Raw genomic sequence first — 21,322 nt, 5'->3', positions numbered from 1 at the left:
GTTTCGGGCCTAGACCCTTCATCAGAAAAGGCCCGAAACGTCAGCCTCTCTGCTCCTATGATGCTGCTTGGCCTGCTGTGTTCATCCAGCCCTGCACATTGTTGTCTCGGATTCTCCAGCATCTGCAGTTCCTACTATCTCTATCTTTCCTGAGGCTTAGCACCCCACCCCCCAGCAAAGCTGAATGCAGCTAAACCGATGTATCATGTACTCATTTCTGTTTCAACCTTCATGACATAAAGAGCTGCATTCTATTCTTGGTTGCCTTTTGTACTAAGCACTACTTTTAGATATTTATATACATGAACACCCAGAATCCTTTGGTCATCCCTCTTGGCGCTGCGTCCCTCGCCTTTGAGGGAATACTCAACTTTGTCTTCCTCTCATCCAAAGTGGGTGTTCACACCTCTCTGGATGAAACTCCACTTGCTGTAGTTTTGCCCATTCACTTTGTCTTGACATCTGAGAAATAGTTGAGAATATATTGAGAACAGCCAAGGAATGTGACTAAGAGCCTGGGGTAGGGAAAGTTACCACCAGAATTCTAACTGAGATTGGTAAAAGAAGGCAGTGACAGTATGTAAGAGCAGGGAAAATTGTACAAACAATCAAGGCACAGCAAATTACAGGGATAATGGACAGAAGTAAAACACTGGCCAGTCTGATATACAGAAAGGGGAGAATCAATGATATGCAAAGAACTAGGCTATGTGACTCCAATTGATATCACAAGGGATTTACTAGTGAAGAACTCATTGCTTCATTTATAACCCATATCTTTACTGATATTTTAAATTAAATAGAAAATGATAGAAATGAAAAAAGAAACTGCTCGACACTCAGCAGGTCTAGCAACTCAGATTAGCCAGAGAATTGGCTTGAGAAATGAACCAGCGAATGGCTGTCACTTTGTGGAATTGAAAGAGGCACAGTGTGTGTATATGTTCTTTCTGTCTGCAAAGCCCAGGGCCCTGCATATTTAATATATAGAATGCCCTATGTAGTTTTCAGTACACCATACTGTGAGCTTGATTAACAATCTGAAATTGGTTGTAGTGTTGTTTGTAGTACACACACACACAGATAAAAATAGTGGCAGCCTGGCACCAACTAAACGTCTTCACTACACATGTAAATTTGGTCGAGAAGTTATCAAAACGCGACTGAAAAAGTTCGAAAACCAATCTGTGCACGTACAGATTGAAGCTCCTGAACACTCCAGACAAAGTTCAGATTGCCATCGGTGAGGAGTCTGTGGCCTATTTCCACTCCAATTCCAATTCGCTGCCCTGCAGCACTGAGGCTAGCAGTGAAAGTGGTTTACAGCCAAGGCCAGCCTGCATCTCCCTACAGGACACTTGGATTTCTTAAAGAAGCTGCTTGCAATGCTGCTGCTCTTAGCCAGTCACATCTGCAGTCCACTCCGGACCAGGCACTCACCCCAGTGATCTAATATGCAGTCAGAAAATGAAGAAGGGTCTAGGCCCGAAACGTCAGCCTTCCTGCTCCTCTGATGCTGCTTGGCCTGCTGTGTTCATCCAGCTCTGCACCATGTTATTTCAGATTCTCCAGCATCTACAGTTCCTACTATCTCTGAAACACTTTATTCATACACTATAATTAAAATACAGACAAAGTAAAAATAAAATAAAAGAATTGGCCTAACTGTAACTCTATCAAAATGTTTATATATGTGTATATATATCTATATTGTTTTTATATATACATTATAAATATATATATATTTCAATGTTCCAATTTTCAATTTCAATGTAACATCCCATAAACACACTTGGCAAAGGCAAATTCAGTAAAATACATTGTCTCACATGCAATTCTAGCAGCAGGAAGAGAACCCCAGCTTTTAGTTGTAACAGAGAGAGAAACAAGAGCTTCCAAATCCAGCTTCAAGACCCCCAGCAACTGCTACTGAAGGCTAAAACTGAAAAAAATCCTGGTTATGTGGGAGCTTGACCCCACTCATTCAGGCTATTTCTATTCCAACTTAAAAAAAACCCAAGGCCTCACAAGCTGTTTACCGTATTGGCTTTGGAGCAAACAGCCCAGTACCTCTGTCTCAATCTTTCTTCATTTAAAAAGAACAGGACAAAATACACCTTTTAAAGCCATAGTATCATCCAAATAACCAACTAAGATCTTTTTAAAATATCACCATTTTAATGCAGGAAATATGGCAGCCAGTTTATGCTCAGCAAGCTCACAAAAAAGCAATGTGATAATGACCAGAACTTTTTTTTTGGGATGTTGTTTGGTGGATAAATATTAGCCAGAGCACTGAGGGTAACTCCTTTGCTCTTCTTTGAAACAGTGCCATGTGAGTTTTACATCTAAGCAGGAGCATCTAAAAGACAGCTTCTACGATATGGCAGTACTTCCTCAGGACTGAATAGAGACTGAGATGAGGCGAAATTTCTTCAGAGAGTGGTGAGCCTTTGGAATTTGCTACCACAGAAAGTGGTGAGGCCAAAACATTGTGTTTTCAAGAAGGAGGTAAATATAGCTCTTGTGGCTAAAGGAATCAAGGGATATGGGGAAAGGGCAGGATTAGGGCATTGAGCTTGATGATCAGCCATGATCATATTGAATGGCAGAGCAGGCTCAAAGGGTCAAATGGCCAGTTCCTGCTCCTATCTTCTATGGTTTTGTGTTCTATGTTCTGAAAAACGATCCCAGTTTTGATTATTCTTCTCGTATAAGAGAACTTGAGAGTAAATTTCATAGAGGTATTCAAAACCATAAGGAGTTTGATCAGTGTAGATTTGGTGAAAGAATTCCCATTGCTTGTGGATTGAGGACCAGAGGTGATTGGCAAAAGAAACAATACTGGCATTAACCACTTGCTGTGCAAAAAAAAAGCTTTTAGAATCTAGAATACACTGCCCGAGAGTGTGATGCAGGCAGGTTCGATCATGGTTTTGAAAGGAGAATTGGTTCACTATCTGAACTGGAAAAAATTGCAGAGCTATAGGGAAAAGACAGGAGAGTGGCACTAAGTCAATTGCTCTTGCAGATGCAGAAGGCCAAATGACTTCCTACTATGATGTAACCATTGTAAATTTGATGTAGAGAAGATCATATTGTAAGCAGTGAATACAGTATGCTAAATTGAAAGATGTACAAGTAAGTTCCTCATTCACTTGGAAGGATGTTTGAAGCTTTGGATGATTAGAAGGGATCGGGTAAAGGGCAGATGTTCTATCTCCTGCATTTGCATTGTAAAGGAGTGTGTATTGGGTGTGACTGCAAAGTGGACAGGGCATGGCGTAAAGGAAGGGATGTGTTCACTTATGACATTACGGCAGAGGGTTGATCCATTAAAGCTGGTGGGGTAGAAGGTGATGACCAGGGGAGCCCTATTGAGAGTCTGGGAGTGGGACAAAGAGGTGGGAGCAGAAATGCATGAAATAGAATGGATATGGGTGAGGTCCCAGTCAAACACAACAGGAAGAATCTGCAGCTGAAGAAAAAGAACGGCATATTGGAAATGCAAGTATGTAATGTTGTATCATCCAACGAAATGAAGGCTGAAAAGCTAAAAGAATGGAAGGGAGTTCTTACAGAGCACAGGGTGTGAGAAAGTGTAGTCAGCGTAGCTGTGGGAATCAGCAGTCCTAAAGTGAATATTGGTAGTTAGTCTAAATGCTGAAATGGAGACAGTTAAATCAAGGCAAGGAATAGTCAAAGGAAACCTTATCTGAAGGCAAGAGAATGGTGGCAATTGGAAGCAATCAATGAAATTTCCAATTCAGGGCAAGAGCAGCAAACAATGAATTGGAAAAGGAGGCGAGGGAGTGGGCTGAGTAGGACTACAACAAAGAATATTCCATATATCTCACAAAAAAAAGGCAGGCATAGCTACAGCTTTTATTTGAGGTATGTGAATATCGTTGAAGAAGTTGTTCAATGTGAGAATACCTGTTCAGTCAGGTGGAAGAGGCTGGAAGCAGAGAGTGATTGGCTGTCTCTCCATTCACGGAAACAGTGGAGAGCTTGTGGACTGTCCTGATAAGAGATGAAGAGGAAGAGGATTCACCATCCATAGTGAAAGGAATAAATAATATTGTAATAATATATTACTTCTGGAAGCTTGCAATGATGCAAGGTTAGGGGGAAAAGACAGGAAAAGGGCACAAAGTCATACTGCTCATTCGGAGAACCAGTGCAGATATAATGGCCTGACTGGCCCTCCTTCTGTACCACAGCAATTCTGTAATCAGCCTGTGAATTCCCAACAACTCTAATTATACTGTGCATCTTAAGAAACTGGCCAAATGTTTACACTCATAAAATTTTGTTGAAGACTATGTAACTAGCACACATTCACAATTTTAAGTTTTGTATAGCTAGTCATTTGTCAAAGCCTGAAAAATATGCCGAATCAGGTAACGAAACAATAAATATTAATGAAATCCTCAGGAGAGTGCAATAAAAATTCATTACTTTGACTCTACATTAATTAAATGAAGAGTTAGAGCCCATTCACATGTCACTATTTTCAAAAGTATGAGAAGTGAAATAATTAATGCTTCAGGGACCAATTTTAATCATTTGTACAATACAGTTTTAGGATGGGGCATTGGAATATTATGGTTCACATTATGGTGAAAATAAATTACTGTTATGTTTAGCCCTTGAGGAGCTCAGTGCCTGGAAGAAAATCTGCAAGAGATTGCATTGTCAAAATGTGGAATTAGAAAATGCTGGAAATGTATAGCAGGTCAATTGACCTCTGAGAAAGAAAGTAAAGATTAATTGTATCCGCGAGCATCCTTAATAATGTTTTCAGGTGAGGGGCTTCTCATAAAATGTTTAGCTTCTTTTCAGGTGCAGATTAAATTAATGTGTGTGTCCATTATATTCTATGTCATAACCCGTAAGGCTGGACCTTCATGACCCCACATAGTTGGAAATAGGTGTAGGAATAGTAAAAATTGAAGTCATGGGACTAATCTTATAATTTTTCCTTAAAATGAACAGCACACACACTTCCCATTTGCAAGAATGGGTTCATGTTGGCCTGGAGCTGCGGCCCTACACACGCATTTTGTGATGTTGGAGTCACCATTATAAGGGCCTAGGGGAGGTTTGTTTCCAAGTCCAAACATCAGATTGTGCAGCTTTCATAAGCCTCTTTAAAACCCAACTCCTTCATTGAGTCGGGAACTTTTCGGCAGGTATGCAGGAGAGGCTAGCAGCAGTTGTCATTAAAGTCTCCCTTCGATTTTTAAAAGTCTGTGGTTGTCTGCAAACACACACATTCTCTGCCAGCACAGCAGAACGAGAAACCGAACCCAGCCCAGCTACATTCCTGTCAGCAACAGGGCATTAACTACTGTGTGAGCCTGTGACAACTTTGTAATCATGCAGAAGTGGTCATGGGAGCTGCACTAGGTCACCTTCAAGTGATGGAGGCTCACCAGCAGAAGCAGAATTATGAACCTCGTGTCACAAGCTCAGGTCTTTTGGCAGGAAAAAACTCGACGCAATTTGCCCGTGGCAATGAGATTCAAGCAGTACCCAAAACAAAGAGTGTACAGAGGCAGGCTCACCCATCTATAACTGAGCAAGATTGCATAGGAGGAGGTTGCTTTTCTCCAGTGAGGTAATGTCCAAGATTTTCAGCCTTCTCAATGAAGCTAATGTCACTGTCATTGGCATTGAAGGGAACCCTCAGCTTATTTGCAACCGGCTTCTTCAAACACTGCATAGCCAACTTGGGTAGCACTTTCCAGTCAGCTGGGCAGAGGTGTATATCCACTGTGAATGTTTACATTTTCACTGGGTTAGACAGTTCATCATCTACGATACAGACACTGTGTTTCAAAGACAGGAAGTGATATGGTTTGCCTCGGTAGCTTTCCATAGGTTCAGGGTGCAGTCAGCTGCACTCATGTCACAGTGAGGGCTCCCACACAGAATTATGTGAGTAGAAAGGACTACCATTCCTTGAATGTATATCTGCTGTGTGACTAGCCAAGAGGTTTTTTCATGTCTATATTTGTTACCCTGGCCGTTTCCATGACTCTTTTATCCTCTGGGATTCAGCACTGCCTCAACTATTCATACAAATCCCACAGCAGTATGGAAGCATCCTCGGGTAGAGGAGGAGGCTGTTTATATTCCAGCTGCAGCCAATGAAAATACCATGAAACCACCATCGAAAAAGGACTCCGACTCATGATGCGTCAACCACATTGGCAGTATATACAATGTGAACCTGCCAGTGTATGACATATTGCGTGCTACATACCTCAGTGCAACAAAGGGGTCTGGCATTTGAGTTGGTGGAGGGCACGTTAGAGACCCTACCCTTGGATGAGGAAGTAGAAGCCGAGGAAGAATTGTAGGGGGAACAGAAAAGTGAGGAAGGTGGCGAGGACAGGGGGAGACTACAGGAGGCTTGATGGAGACAAGGTGTGATGGGGCTGTCGAGCAGCAGATGTGTCCATGCAGGCCACAGACCTGCTCATCCAACATCACTTCAGGTTAAAGGTGCGTGCACAACATGGGAGAGACCGGATGAAGTTTAGATCATTGAGGGCATGGCCTTGTTGCTATCATGCATCTGATGTTCCAGGTGGACAGTGCAGTAACTGGTGATACACAGGGAGAAAAACAAGGTTGTGCTCCTCATATTTACACATATTAAGGGTGGTCAATTCTCCCAGAATCACCAAGAGACTACAGGATTTGCCCTCAGTTTCCCAGTGGCTACTAAAAGCAGCTGAGTGATTTTAACATTGTAGGATTCTATGAATTGATTCCTGGCAGCCACAATGACCATTTAACTGAACAGGAAGGATGAGATGCAATCGCAGACTACACTCCCGTACAGGCGCAGTGAGATGACATGCAGTGTTTGCATTGCGGTCAGGCACGTGTGCTGTGCTCTCAGCACTCGGGTTCTGCTGCTTGCAGCCCTGCTTGTTCTTTTCCCCACTGGTAGCCAGCAGTGTGTCAGAGGACAGCGTCGAGCAAGTCTCGACTCGTGAAGTTGAGAACAATGAGCTCAAATAGCCCAACCAACCAGGGTTTGAGTTACTAGAGGAATAAGCTCTTAAATCAAACATAGCTGCTTAACTTGCCCCTGCTTGAACTTGCCCCTGCTGAACTTGCTTGGAAAATGCACACGTTATATAGTACAGCATCTAGACAGCTCCAGTTCATTCCAAGTCACATCCCAGCTGGAAAAGTCCCCCGAGATGCCAGAACTTGATGTAAGAGGAAGAACTGGTCCCAACTTCCTACATTTTGCTGCTGGGTTGGAAAAATTGCATTGATATGGCCTAACAGCCAACCTCCGAAGCCTTCGACAAGAAACTAAGAGACTCATACAGCAAGGAAACAGACCCTTCAGTCCAACTTGTCCTTGCCGACCAAGTTCCCCAAACTAAATTAGTCCTCCTCGCCTGCGTTTGGCCCATATCCCACTGAGCCTTTCCTATGTCTTTCAAATGTTGTAACTGTACCTGCATCTACCACTTCATTTGGCAGTTCATTCTACAAATGAACCACCATTTGTGTGAAAAGGTTGCCCCTCAGGTCTCTCCCACCCTAAAAATATACCCCTAGTTTTAAACTCACACACCCTAGGTAAAAGACCTTTGCTATTCACCTTATCTATGCCCCTCACGATTTTATAAACCTCTATAATGTCATCCCTCAAACTCCTACACTCCAACGAAAAGGTCCCAGCCTATCCAGACTATCCTTCTGACTCAAACTCTCCAGCCCTGGCAACATCCTGGTAAATCTTTTCTGACCCTTTCCAATTTAATACTATCCTTACTATAGCAGAGCAACCAGAACTGTACACAGTACTGCAAAAGTGGCCTCATCAATGGCCTGTACAACCTCAAGAGGATGTCCCAACTCCTCTACTCAATGGTCTGAGCAATGAAAGCAAACTTGCTAAATGCCTTCTTAACCAACCTGTCTATCTGTGATGCAGCTTTCAAAGAACTATGAACCTGAATCCCTAGGCCTATCTATTCAACAACACTACTCAGTGTCCTACCATTCAGGGTCTCAGACTGGAGCCAAGGTCATTTGATAAAAAGAGAGTTGTTGCTGATATAAATCTAGCTTAGAAGGAAGCCAGCCTAGTATCCATTTAAACTATTAACATAGGTCAAAAAATAAGGCTAAAATTTAAAAAAGATGGCTTTATTACACACAGTTTGGAAATGACGGGTCAATCAATGATATCTTGTTTGGAGGAAAAACATCTCATGGAACAGCTGAAGTCTGAGTTGGCTGCCCTAACTACTTATTGAATGATCAGAAAATAATTATCCCATTGAGTTGATTTTGTAATTTGGGTTGCCATAGACATACGAACATGATGTTTCATTGCACTCTATTGTGTAAATGCACAGCATGAATTGATCAAATGGTTGACCGGACCAAGACAGGGAGTGAGTTTACCAAATGCACAGTGAAGGGTTTCTTCACTTGCTTAAAGACGACATATAACCTCAGTATTGATGGCAATGCCTTTGTCAATGTGTCAAGCCTATTGACTAACATGCTGCTGAAAGAAGCCATTGACATCTACACAGAATCATTGCTATATAACTGGCATTTTTGAGTCTTTATTTATTGAATTTATGTACTTCGTAATTTGTGCAGTAAAGTTCTGTTTTAGTGACAAATGTTCACAAACATTGAATCTGCAGCTGTGTGTAAGGATTTCCTTACATACTTTATTTCCTCCATCCTTTGACTGTATGTGCTCAAATTCACATATTAGATGGAGCTGTCGAATGCACTCTCAATCCTCACTGTGCTTGTTGCTAAGACTTAACGGGTTCTCCCCTGCTGATCTATGCAAACTTACCTTCACCAGTCGATGTTGCTGCTAGAATTGCATCTCCACACAGTATGAAATTCACCTTATCAGCAGTCTTGCAAGTAGGGCCATTGCTATTTGCTGACATTACAAGCTTGATGCAGAAATAGAAGGTGTCAAGGTTATTCTGCAGGACAATGGCTATCGTGTTCAGGTCAATATTTACTGTGTATGGTGCAAGCTCACAAATGAGCAAAAGGTCACCACTTTTAAACCTGTAAAGTACCTGGTCTTCCTCAAACTACACAGGAAAGAAGAAGTATTTTAAAAGAGACTGTTATCCCTCACCTCAATGCAGACACACAAAAATAGCTGACGCTTTAAAAATGTTTTGTTTTTATTGTCTATCCTTTGCAATAATGAAAGTGCCATGTAACTTAGACAATTTATCAGAACTGCAGAGTGTGCACAACATTAGAACCTGTGAAGCCAATAACCAAGAAGTCCAGTTTTATTTCAGTTCCTTGAAAGAAACTTAGACACTTAATTTTATGGTTTACCCTTGGTTATTATGATAAGTGTTTGTTGCGAATTGTGTGGCTAGGTTAAGTTGTTGCTGCTAGAGGGCAGCTCATGAAAGATAAATTAAAGGGCCCATGCACTCAACGAATCGACCCCACACTACAATTAAATAAAAGGACACTTTGGTTACATTTCAAATGGCTGTCTGGAGTCAGATTTAATGCTCCTCACTGAGGGTGAGGTAGAGGGCGTATTAAATCCAGTGGCAGGAGTCATGCTGCACGGCCCATTGAGGCCCTAATGTGGGCAGCTAGCAGCTAGAGAGGCCAATGCCAAGTGAGCAGCCTGGCAGGTTTTCCTGCACGGGCAAGTGGTAGGCAGGCCTCCTTAACTATCCCTCTAGGCCAATCAAAGGTCCTAGCCACCCACCCCGAATCACCCAGAAGGTAGTTGAGAGTCAACCGCATTGCTGTGGGTTTGGAGTCACATATAGGCCAGACCAGGTGAGGATGGTAATTTCTTTACCTAAAGGATGTGAGTGAACCAGATGGGTTTGTACAACAATGGACAATGGTGGCCACTGCGTTGGCTTTAAATTCCAGATTTGTTTTTATTGATTTGAAATTGCACCATCTGCCATGATGGTGTCACTCTACCAGGCTCCCTACACCACCATAGTGTCTAACATCTGCCCCCTCACTGACCCTTGGCCCCAACACCTCAAACAAAATCCTAACCCAAAACAGACTACTTCCTCAATTCCCACATGTAGCCTTGCCTTGACAACAGTGGTGATCCTGGTACATGGTACTGTCGGCCTCTGATTGAGCAGCAACTACCTGAGGAGGGATTTTTATTTATTCACTCATGGATTGTGGGCACCCCCTCACTGACAGGCATTTCTTACTCATCCCTAGTTGCCTTTGAGAAGGTGGTGATGAGCTGCTGCTGTGCTGTGTTTAAGAGGCACAGATCCTGCCTCCAGGCTAATGAGTGCCCGGGCGATCTCCCACTACCCCTGACTTTTTAAGCTGAGGGTTGCAGGATCACAACACTTTGTATAACTCAGCTGCTGATTTCAGAATCTGGATTGACTGTATTTCCATGTTAGAATCTGCATAATACATTTACACATCGTGATCATACTGATGCACATGCTACAGATCTGTGTAACGTTTTGCTTCAGCCCATGATTCGTTTTGGATATATTTTAGAACCGCAGTCATGTTGAGGATACAAAATGAAATATGTGAAAATGCTGAAAATAGACAGCAAGATAGGTCAGCAACTGAAAGGAGAAACTAAAAGGTTAATATTTAAATGTTGTTACCTTTTGATTTATTTCTGTTATTGATGGACTTGGTGTGTATTTCCAGCATTTTCTCTGTTCCAATTTCAGATTTTCAGGATTTCTTATATATAGGTAATTGTAAAGTGGTTGGTCTGAGGGGAATATCAGACAAAAAGAAACATGGAGCAACTGTTTCCTTTCTTTTGTTTGGTTACAGTTCAGAATAGGCTGCCTGTAGTTAGATTGCACATTGAGAACTGCATTGTGAGTAACTCCAGCTTCTTCTGCTATTTAATGACACAAGCAAGCTACACTTATCCATAAATAGTTTAACGCTACAAACTTAGAATAAATTGACTTCACTTCAATATTTGTTGAATTGGAGCCAAAAAACTTGTGTGAATGACCCATATGGTGGTATTATTTTAAATAATTGCTTTTTTTAGTGGAGATTCAAGTTTGATCAGAATTTTGAGTAAAATTAGACAGTCACATTATGGTAAAAGCTGCTGAGATACAAGTACCAATTTAACCACATTTCAGTTAAATGGAAATAATGCTTACATTTAGAAATTGGAATTATCAGTACAAAGTATGAAACTCTGATGTGAATGCATCTATTTACTGTGCACGGGTAGTAAACATTAATCATTGCTGTGTTTTGGATTTCAGAGTGCTCCACAGTTACCATGTGCTAAGGCTCTCTACAACTATGAAGGGAAGGAACCTGGCGATCTTAGTTTCTGCAAAGGTGATCTCATCATTCTACGACGTAAGGTGGATGAGAACTGGTATCATGGCGAGCTTAATGGTACCCATGGCTTTTTCCCAGCTAGTTATATTCAATGCATCAAGCCTCTTCCACAGCATCCACCTCAGGGCAAAGCACTTTATGACTTTGAAGTAAAGGATAAAGAGCAAGACAAGGACTGTTTGACTTTCTCAAAGGTAAAATAGTTATTGAACAAATGTACCAAATATCAGTTTTTAAGCAGGAAATGTTTTATATTTACCCAGTTAGTGTATGATCATAAAATGAGCTTCCCACCCATCTCTGCCATCTAGCAGTGTTGGAAAGCACTATATAAGAAAATTTTAGAACTTTTGTAACTATCTAACAATAATGTTGCATTGCTAAGGCAGATCCTTGCATTCCTTGAAAAGTAAGATAAATAAGGGCTCATGCTCCTGAATTTTACAGAAGTTATGGCCGTAGTAAAAATGTTCCAAAATATCAATCAATTTACCTAACATCCATATTATGCGTTCCATTTACCCACATCTATCTCAAAGCCCATTTTTGCTCTTCAGTTCAGATGTTCCTCTGACACTTGTAAAGGTTTGTCAAGTAACAGATTAAAATTATGTAAATAACTATTCAATAACTGTGCATATTCAGTTGTAAACCATAAATTGCTGGAAAAGCTCAGGAGGTCTAGCAGCATCTGTGGAGAGAAATCAGAGTTAACATTTCAGATCGAGTGACCCTTCCTCAGAACATTCTGAGGAAAGGTCACTCGCTCCATAATGTTAACACTGATTTCTCTTTACAGATGCTGCCAGACATGCTAAGTTTTTCCAGCAATTTCTGTTTTTGTTTCTGATTTACAGCATCCACTGTTCTTTTGGTTCCTATCCAATTGTATTTGGGTTGCCACTGGTGTTGCAAGATATGTATTATAACTGAGAAAATGAGATTTAGCTTTCGATCATGGTGGAACAAGTTTTGAATGCGACTTCACTTTACGCTAAAGTTCAGTTACAGACATAGATTTCAGCTAGCTGTAGTATTCAGGCAAAAGTCGGGTCCAATGTGACCTACAACTGTCAGCTTAAGTAAAATAACAGTTTGCACACAATAGAAAATATATAAATGACTAGATTGGTTTCTCAAGTTGACATCAATTGTTGAACAATCTACAGAGGTAATTCATAATCACTTTGCATTCACTTCAAAATATCTGAAGACATTTCTGTCTCAATTTGTTCCACATTCTGTAGACATGGCCTATAATGCCCTGTTTTAGTGCTGACAAAATGTTAAAGTAATCCAAGATGAAGGACGGGAAAAAATTGTGGCTGTAAGAGCTGCTTGTTTTTTTGAGTTAGTTTCAATGTGGGAGCTGATTTCCTTAAATTATAGGAGCAGTAATTACTGTTTTATAAGCTGTTGCATTGTTTTGGAACTTTGGGGGAAAAAAATCAAAACAACAGCACTTTAAAAAGGAGGAAGAGAGACAAAGGCAGTGACCATATGAGAAGTGATTCAAATGGAGAAAGAAACCTAGACTGCCATCTGACCCAGCAAAAACCTGCATAGCTGTTGCCTTTGCTATCTGGTTTCAAGTATCTCTGGACATCGGAGTTCATTCTAAGGAAAATAAACAAACAGCAAAATTCATAGCTGACCTTGAAGAAACCTGTGTGTGGGAGCTCACGGCAGGGGAGCAGCTAAGTGGCTTTTTAAAGTGTCACTTTACTGTTTTTCTTTTGTAAATCTACAATAGTGAGTACATGGGTTTCTTTTTGATTAAATGTTGTTATTGAGATCTGTCTTTTGATTAAACTTTAAAAATATAAAAACAAAGGTACTAAGCTAACCTGGAGCAGTGCTTTTAGAGCAGTAAGACTGTGCAATTTTCTGGGTCTGTGGATTGTTAAGGTGAAAAAGTGGCCTTTTGTAGACTGATATGTTGTCCCTGTTGGATCTGGGAGTTTAGGGAGCATTTCCATGTTACTAATGATTATCTCTGCAGGAAGTGTGTTTGGTTGCGAATCATTTGGATCGCATGGATCCATTCGAGCAGAAGTTAGAGGCAATGGGGAATTTATAAGAGCTAGGGAGTATGATGGAAAGGCAGATGCAGGAAGGGAGATAAACCGAAGATACAGTCAGGTAGATGGGTGACGTCCAGGAAAGGTAGGAGGGATAGGCAGATAGTGCAGGAGTTTCCTATGGCTATCCATATTTCAAACAAGTGAGCTGTTTTGGAAAATTTAGGGGGTGATGGACTCTCAGGGGAATGTAGCACTGGCAGCCAGGTTTCTGGTACCAAGACTGGCTCTAATGTAATGAGGGGCACGCCAGATTCCAACCGATCGAGTGTAATGGTGGACTTTCTAGTCAGAGGTGCAGACAGATGATTCTGCAGCTGACAGCAAGACATCAGAATGGGGTGTTGCCTCCCTGGAGCCAGGGATTTCTCAGACAGGGTGCAGAATATTCTCAAAGGAGAGAAGGGCCAGCAGGAGGTCATTGTACACATTGGAACTAATGACATAGGAGGAGAAAAGGATGAGATTCTGAGGAGAGAATATAGGAAGTTAGGCAGGAATTTAAAAAGTAATTCCTTGAGGGTCTTTTTAAGTCTTTGACAGGATGATGGTGTCGCTGGCTAGGCAGCATTTATTGCCCATCCCTAATTGCCCAGGGGGCAGTTAAGAGTCAGCCACATTGCTGTGGGTCTGGAGTTACATGTAAGCCAGACCAGGTAAGGATGGCAGCTTCCTTCCCTAAAGGACATTAGTGAACCAGATGTTTTTTTTTCCCCCAACAATCGGCAATGGATTCATGGTCATCATTAGACTGTTAATTCCAGATAATTATTGAATTCAAATTCTACCATCTGCCATGGCGGAATTTGAATCCAGGACCCCAGAACATTATCTAGGTCTCTAGATGAATAGTCCAGTGATAATACCTCTAGGCCATTGCCTCCCCATAATATCTGGATTGGTCCCAGTGCCACAAGCTGGTAAGGGTATGAATGGGAGGATAGAGCAGATGAATGTGTGGCTGAGGAGCTGGTGCAGAGGAGAAGGATTCACATTTTTGAATCATTGGAATGTCTTCTGTGGTAGAAGTGACCTGTATCAGAAGGATTGATTGGAAAGGAACTAATGTACTAGTGGGGAGGTTTGCTAGAGTTACTCAGGATTTAAACTACTAAAGGGTGGTGGGATACAGGGAGATAGTAAGGAAAGAGATCAGTCTGAGACTGGTACAGTTGGAAAAAGGAGTAAGTCAAACAGACCGGACAGGCAGGAACAAAGTAGAGAACGAGGTAGGACTAAACTAAATTGCATTTTTTTCAATGCAAGAGGCCTAACAGGTGAGGCAGATGAACTCAGGGCATGGTTAGGAATATGGGACTGGGATGTCATACCAATTACAGAGGCATGGCCCAGGGATGGACACGACTGATAGCCTAATGTTCCAGGACATAGATGCTATAGGAAGGATAGAAAAGGGGGGCAAGGGAGGAAGGGGAGTGGCATTTTTGATTTGGGATAACGTTATGGCTGTATTTAGGAGGATCTTTCAGGGATTAGGTGCAGGGAAGTTATTTGGATGGAACTGAGAAATAAGAAAGGGATGACTACCTTATTGGGATTGTACTACAGACCCCCCAGTAGTCAATGGGAAATTGAGAAACAAATTTGTAAGGAGATCTCAGTTATTTGTAAGAATAATAGGGTGGTAATGGTAGTGGATTTTAACTTTCCAAACATAGACTGGGACTGCCATAGTGTTAAGGGCTTGGATGGAGAGGAATTGGTTAAGTGTGTACAAGAAAATTTTCTGATTCAGTATGTTGATGTACCTACCAGAGAAGGTGCAAAACTTGACCCATTCTTGGGAAATAAGGCAGGGAAGGTGACTGAGGTGTCAGTGAGCGAGCGCTTTGGGGCCAGTGACCATAATTCTATTGGTTTTAATATAGTGATGGAAAAGGATAGACTGGATCCAAAAGTTAAAGTTCTAAATTGGAAGAAGTTCAATTTTGACGGTATTAGCTAAGAACTCTCAAAAGTTGATTGGGGGCGGATGTTCACAGGTAAAGGGATGGCTGGAAAATAGGAAGCCTTCAAGAATGAGATGAAGAGAGTCCAGAGGCAGTATGTTCCTGTTAGGGTGAAGGGCACGGCTGGTAGGTGTAGGGAATGCTGGATGACTAGCGAAATTGAGGTTTTGGTCAAGAATAAGAAGGAAGCATTTGCCAGGTATAAACAGCAGAAATCAAGTGATTCCCTCGAAGAGTATAAAATATAAATAGTATACTTAAGAGGGAAATCAGGAGGGCAAAAAGGAGACATGAGATAACTTTGGCAAACGCGGTTAAGGAGAATCGAGAGGGATTCTACAAATACATTAAAGACAAAAGGGGAACTAGGGAAAGGATTGGGCCCATTAAAAATTGGCAGGGCCATCTATGTGTGGAAACACAGGAGATGGGATAGATACTAAACGAGAATTAACCATCAGTGCTTATTGTGGAGAAGGATATGGAAGGTAAAGAACTTGAGGAAATAAATTGCGACCTCTTGAAAAATGTCCAAATTACAGAGGATGAGGTGCTAGATGTCTTAAAAAGCACAAAAAGGTGGATAAATCCTACAACTCTGTGGGAAGCAAGGGAAGTGATTGCTGGGCCTCTTACTGAGATATATGTATCATCGATAGCCACTGACAAGGGGCTGGAAGACTGGAGGTTGACTAACGTGCTGCCACTATTTAAGAAAGATGGTAGGGAAATGCCAGGGAACTATATACCGGTGACCCTGGCATTGGTGGTAGGCAAGTTGTTGGAGGGAATCCTGAGGGACAGGATTTACATGTATTTTGAAAGGCAAGGACTGACTAGGCATAGACAACTGGCTTTGTGCATGGGAAATTGTGTCTCACCAACTTGATTGAGTTTTTTGAAGAAATAACAAAGAGGAGTGATGAAGGCAGAGTGGTGGACGTGATCTATATGGACTTCAGTAAGGCGTTCAACAAAGTTCCTCATGGTAGACTGGTTAGCAAGGTTAAATCACATGGAATATGGGGAGAACTAATCATTTGAATACAGAACTGGCTCAAAGGTAGAAGACAGAGGGTGGTGGTGGAGGGTTGCTTTTCAGACTGGAGGCCTGTGAACAATGGTGTGTCACAAGGATTGGTGCTGGTTCCACTGCTTTTCGTCATTTATATAAATGATTTGGATGTGAAGCTAGGAGGTATGGTAAGTAAGTTTACAGGTGACACCAAAATCAGAGGTGTAGTGGACAGCGAAGAAGGTTACCTCAGAGTAGAATAGGATCTTGATCAGATGGGCCAATGGGCCAAGGAGTAGCAGATGGAGTTTAATTCAGATAAATGTGAGATGCTGCATTTTGGAAAGGCAAACCAGCGCAGCACTTATACACTGAAATGTAAGGTCCTGGGGAGCGTTGCTGAACAAAGAGACCTTGGAGTGCAGGTTCATAGTTCCTTGAAGGTGGAGTCACAGGTAGATAGGATAGTGAAGAAGGCATTTGGTATGCTTGCATTTATTGGTCAGTGCATTGAGTATAGGAGTTGGAAGATCATGTTGTAGGTGTACAGGACATTGGTTAGGCAACTGTTGAAATACTGCATGCAATTCTGGTCTCGTGGCTATAGATAGGATGTTGTAAAACTTGAAAGGGTTCAGAAAAAATTTTACAAGTATGTTACCAGAATTGGAGGGTTTGAGTTATAGGGAGAGGCTGAATAGGCTGGTGCTATTTTCCCTGGAGTATCAGAGGCTGAGGGGTGACCTTATAGAAGTTATAAAATCATGAGGGGCATGGATGGGGTAAATAGATAAGATCTTTTCCCCTGGGTGGGGGAGTCCAAAACTAGAGGGCATAGGTTTAAGGTGAGAGGGGAAAGATTGAAAAGGGACCTAAGGGGCAACTTTATCACGCAAAGGGTGGTGGGTATATGGAATGAGCTGCCAGAGGAAGCGGCAGGGGCTGATACAATTACAGCATTTAAGAGGCATCTGGATGGGTACATGAAAAAGAAGGAGTTAGAGGGATATAGGCCGAATGCTGGCAAATAGAACTAAATTTATTTGGAATATCTGGTCGGCACGGAGGAGTTGGACCAAAGGACCTGTTTCTGTGCTTTACAGCTGTATGACTGTGTGGTATTGAGGTTACACTATGCTCTTACCTTTAGTTTTGTTCTTTGGTGTGCACAGAATCCCAGAAGTTCTGGTTCAACCCAAGATGCATTTCACTCCATGAGTAACTTTTATGCTTCACCCTTGGAGCAATTAAAAATATATTGCGCACCAGCACAATTACACATCATTGTGCCGTTTATTTATAAATCTTCATCAAAATTGCCGTGAAGTTATACTGCATCCAGATGTTGGGCAGATCATGTAGGAACCAGCTGGTGGCTACTTTAGGAATAAATCATTTGAGTTATAAATTGACAATTTAATATCATCAGCAGAAAAATTCTAAAATTGTTACTTGGTCTCACCATCTTGCTTGATTTATTTTAACATTTTCCATCTTTTTGGGGGAGAAAAAGAGATTTCCAATATTCTGTTGTTCTTTGCAGCATGTCAATGCCCTCTGTCATCTGTCTGTCTCTCTTTCCTAGTTGTCTTCAAACTGGTTTTGCTTTCGAAAACAACTTGATGGGCAAGTAGAAATTGCATTTACGAAGAAAATAAATGGTTTAGATTCTATTGTGAATTTTGATTATCAGCTAGAAGTGAAAACATATCAGGAAAACACTATTAAGTTCACCCCATTAATTTAAAGGTGCAGCAAGTCCATTTCCTAACCATATTATCTACTGGGGCTCTAAAAAAGAAAACAGAAACTCAGCTAATTCCGTGAAATTCCTCTCTTAATTCCCTAAGGCAATTGAGCAAGTTCTAGGAGACAACAAGTAGCATGAGAACATCATAAAATCAAAACTAGTTAGCAGTTTCTCTCTTATCCAGAACAGAAATGCCCTCCTCTCATGAACATGTTAAAATTCTTTGAATTTACTCAACATCCGAGCATCCACAAAGATTCACAAGCTACATTAGTGAAGAAAGATCTCCTCATCTCAAGCCATACTGGTCCTCTGTAGCTTTCTAAACTCTCCAGCCAGAGGGGAGTATCCCCTCATAATCGATCTTGTTAAACTACTCTACCACTCAACTGTTTAGAGTCTTGTGTTTCAGTGAAATCATCTTTCCTTCTTCTAAACTGCAGAGAGGAGAGCCCCATTCTACTCAGCCTGGCCACACTGGGCAATCCTCTCATACCAGGAATCAATATAGTGAAACTTCACTGCATAGCCTCCAAGGCAAGTGCATCCCTAAATATCCTACTTATATCGCAAGAGAAATGTAACACCACTCTCGTACTCTGTGAAAATTGTGGCATATTACAGAAAAACAATGGCCCTCAGGGCAGGACATCAGCAAAGCTTAAGAGACACAAAGTAAATAAGGAAGTAGTTTTTTTAGGGAAGATTTGTTTAAGAGTCCAAAGGAAGGAAAGATTGGCACGCAGTCTCATTGTTCAGAAGAATGAGAGAGTCAGAAACTATGCATTGAGTCTAGCTTTTTGTTTATTCATTCACAGGATGTGGGTGTCTTTTGCTAGGCCAGTATTTATCGTCCATCTCTAATTAATCTCATAGCAAGTGGCGAATTAGCAGGCTGTCTGCATATTTGCCCATTAGGGATGACGCCAGGGTCTGGAGACAGAGGGTGCATACCGTGTGGCTTGTTGCAACAGACAGCGGACTTCATTGTGTCGCCAGTGTAAACATTAAAGAAATCTCACCCAAACATATTGTATGGCTTTTAAGCTTTGCTGATGTCCTGTCCTGAGGCCCATTGTTTAAAAGTAATATGCCACAACTTTCGCACAGTACTGGAGTGTGCAATGTATATCTTGCAATAAAAAAAAATATATCTTGCAATAAAAAATACGATATTGAGGAATATACATGCCTCGGAGGCTGTGTAGTGAAGTTTCACAAGACTGATTCCTGAAATGAGATGATTGCCCCATGAGGCCAGACTGAATAGAATGGAATCTTCCCTCTGAGCATTGCTGAGGGACAAATATCTGTGAAGTAATGGTGAGTTTTGTTATGTTAGTTCATAGGATGTGCTTGTCAATTGCAAGACCAACGTTTGTTGCCCATCCTTAATTTGCCCTTGAAAAAGTAATAGTGAGCTACCTTTTTAAATTGCTGCAGCCTTTGGGGAATAGATGCTTTCAGAAAGGAATTCCAGGATTTTGATCCAGCAAGTGAGGGAACAGCAATATATTTCCAAGTCAGGATGGTGAGTGGCTTGGAGGGGAAATTACAGGTGATGGTGTTCCCATGTATCTGTTGCCCTTGTCCTTCTCGGTGGTATAGGTCAGAGGTTTGGAATATGCTATCAAAAGAGCATTGGTGAGTTGCTGCAGTTCATCTTGTAAAAAGTGTGCACTGTTCCACCATGCATTGGTGGTAGATGTAGTGAATGTTTAAGTTCCTGGATGGGGTGCCAATTAAGTGGACTGCTATGTCCTGGATGTTACCAAGCTTCTCGAGTGTTGTTGAAGCTGCACCCATCCAGGCCAGTGTGGAGCATTCCATCACACTCCTGACTTGTCCCATGTAGATGGTGGACAGTCTATGAGGAGCAGAAGAGGTGAGATACTTGCTTCCTCATTCCCCCAGCCTCTGACTTGGTGTTATAACCATAATTCTAATCTCACTGGTCGAGTTCTGCTTCTGGTTAATGGTAACCCCAGGATCTAGATAGTGGGGTATTCAGTAATTGTAATGCCATTGAATGCCAAGAGGCAATGGTTGAATTCTGTCTTAACCATGCCTAACTCACTGTATGCTTAATCATCCCAATTCTGGATGTTGCCCAGGTATTGCTGCATGTAGACACAGACTGCTTCCGTTTTAGATGAATGGTGGAAGTGTTACAACTTGTAAGACTGTAGTTCACATCATGATGGTCAACTCTGTTAAACATTGCCTGATAAGTTCAAAAGCCTGAGTCTGGCAGTTTCTGGCCTCTGTTTTCCCTGTGCCCTCTTTTGAGCAGTTGGGCTTTCTGTATCTCCTTTCTTCTTCCATTGCCCTTTCAAACAGTCAACTTTTAGAGGTGATAGCCATCAGCAATTGTCTCCCAGTTGTCTGCCATCTTTGTCTCTCGTTTGCAGGAATCCTAGTAATGGAGGTATGGGTGTCTAGAAGGTCATAGCCTAGCAGCCAATCACTGGAAAGAAGGAGTTTGGCGATGTGGCCATTACCTATCTGATGAATGTGGCCAAGCCATTCACGATGTTGTTGGCTAAATATTGTGTGTGTGTTAATGGAATTAGTATCCTCCCAGGGCCCCTGGAGTTGGTGATCCTGTCTTGCCAAGAGATGTGAAGGATATGTCTGACAGTGTTGGTAGAAACTGCTCAACCTTTTCCTCTGCCTAGCTTATATGTTCTGGGCCTCACTCCCTCAGAGGAATGCACTGAGGATGCAGGGTAATAAGCTCATAGTTTGGTGTTCTCAGTCAGTTGCTGTTATTCCACACACTTTTCTTCAGCTTGGATATAACAGCTGCAGCTTTAACAATACATTGTGGATTTCAGCATCAAATGACAGATTGCTGTGAATGTGTAGCCTGGATAGCTGTGAAGCTATCAACAAACTCCAGCAACACATTGTCCATCCTGATAAATGGCAGTATGGGCTACATTCTCAACCATGACATTTGTTTTCCTGTTGCTGATAGTCAAACCAAGTTCAATGGCTTTAAGAGAGTCTGTCCAGCTGCTGCTGAAGCCACGCCTCTATGTAGAATGTTAGTGCCGAATATCACAGCTTGGAACAACTCTCTGATAAGGACATGGTTTACCTTAATCTTGGATTTCAGGTGAAG

General features: G+C 41.7%; 1 protein-coding gene across 1 annotated transcript in view; it reads left to right on the top strand.

Annotated features, from left to right (window-relative positions):
* Window positions 1–21,322, top strand: part of LOC109912287 (E3 ubiquitin-protein ligase SH3RF3) — a 353,152-nt gene that overhangs the window by 245,829 nt on the left and 86,001 nt on the right. The window contains exon 2 of the mRNA XM_048598487.1: window positions 11,298–11,573. Coding sequence (XP_048454444.1) covers window positions 11,298–11,573 — 276 coding nt within the window. The remainder of the gene's footprint in view (window positions 1–11,297; window positions 11,574–21,322) is intronic.

This window comes from Rhincodon typus, chromosome 6 (genome assembly GCF_021869965.1).
Source record: "Rhincodon typus isolate 14 chromosome 6, sRhiTyp1.1, whole genome shotgun sequence".
Lineage (NCBI taxonomy): Eukaryota > Metazoa > Chordata > Chondrichthyes > Orectolobiformes > Rhincodontidae > Rhincodon > Rhincodon typus.
The sequence above is the reverse complement of the archived record's forward strand: the minus strand, read 5'-3'. Positions and strand labels throughout refer to the sequence as shown.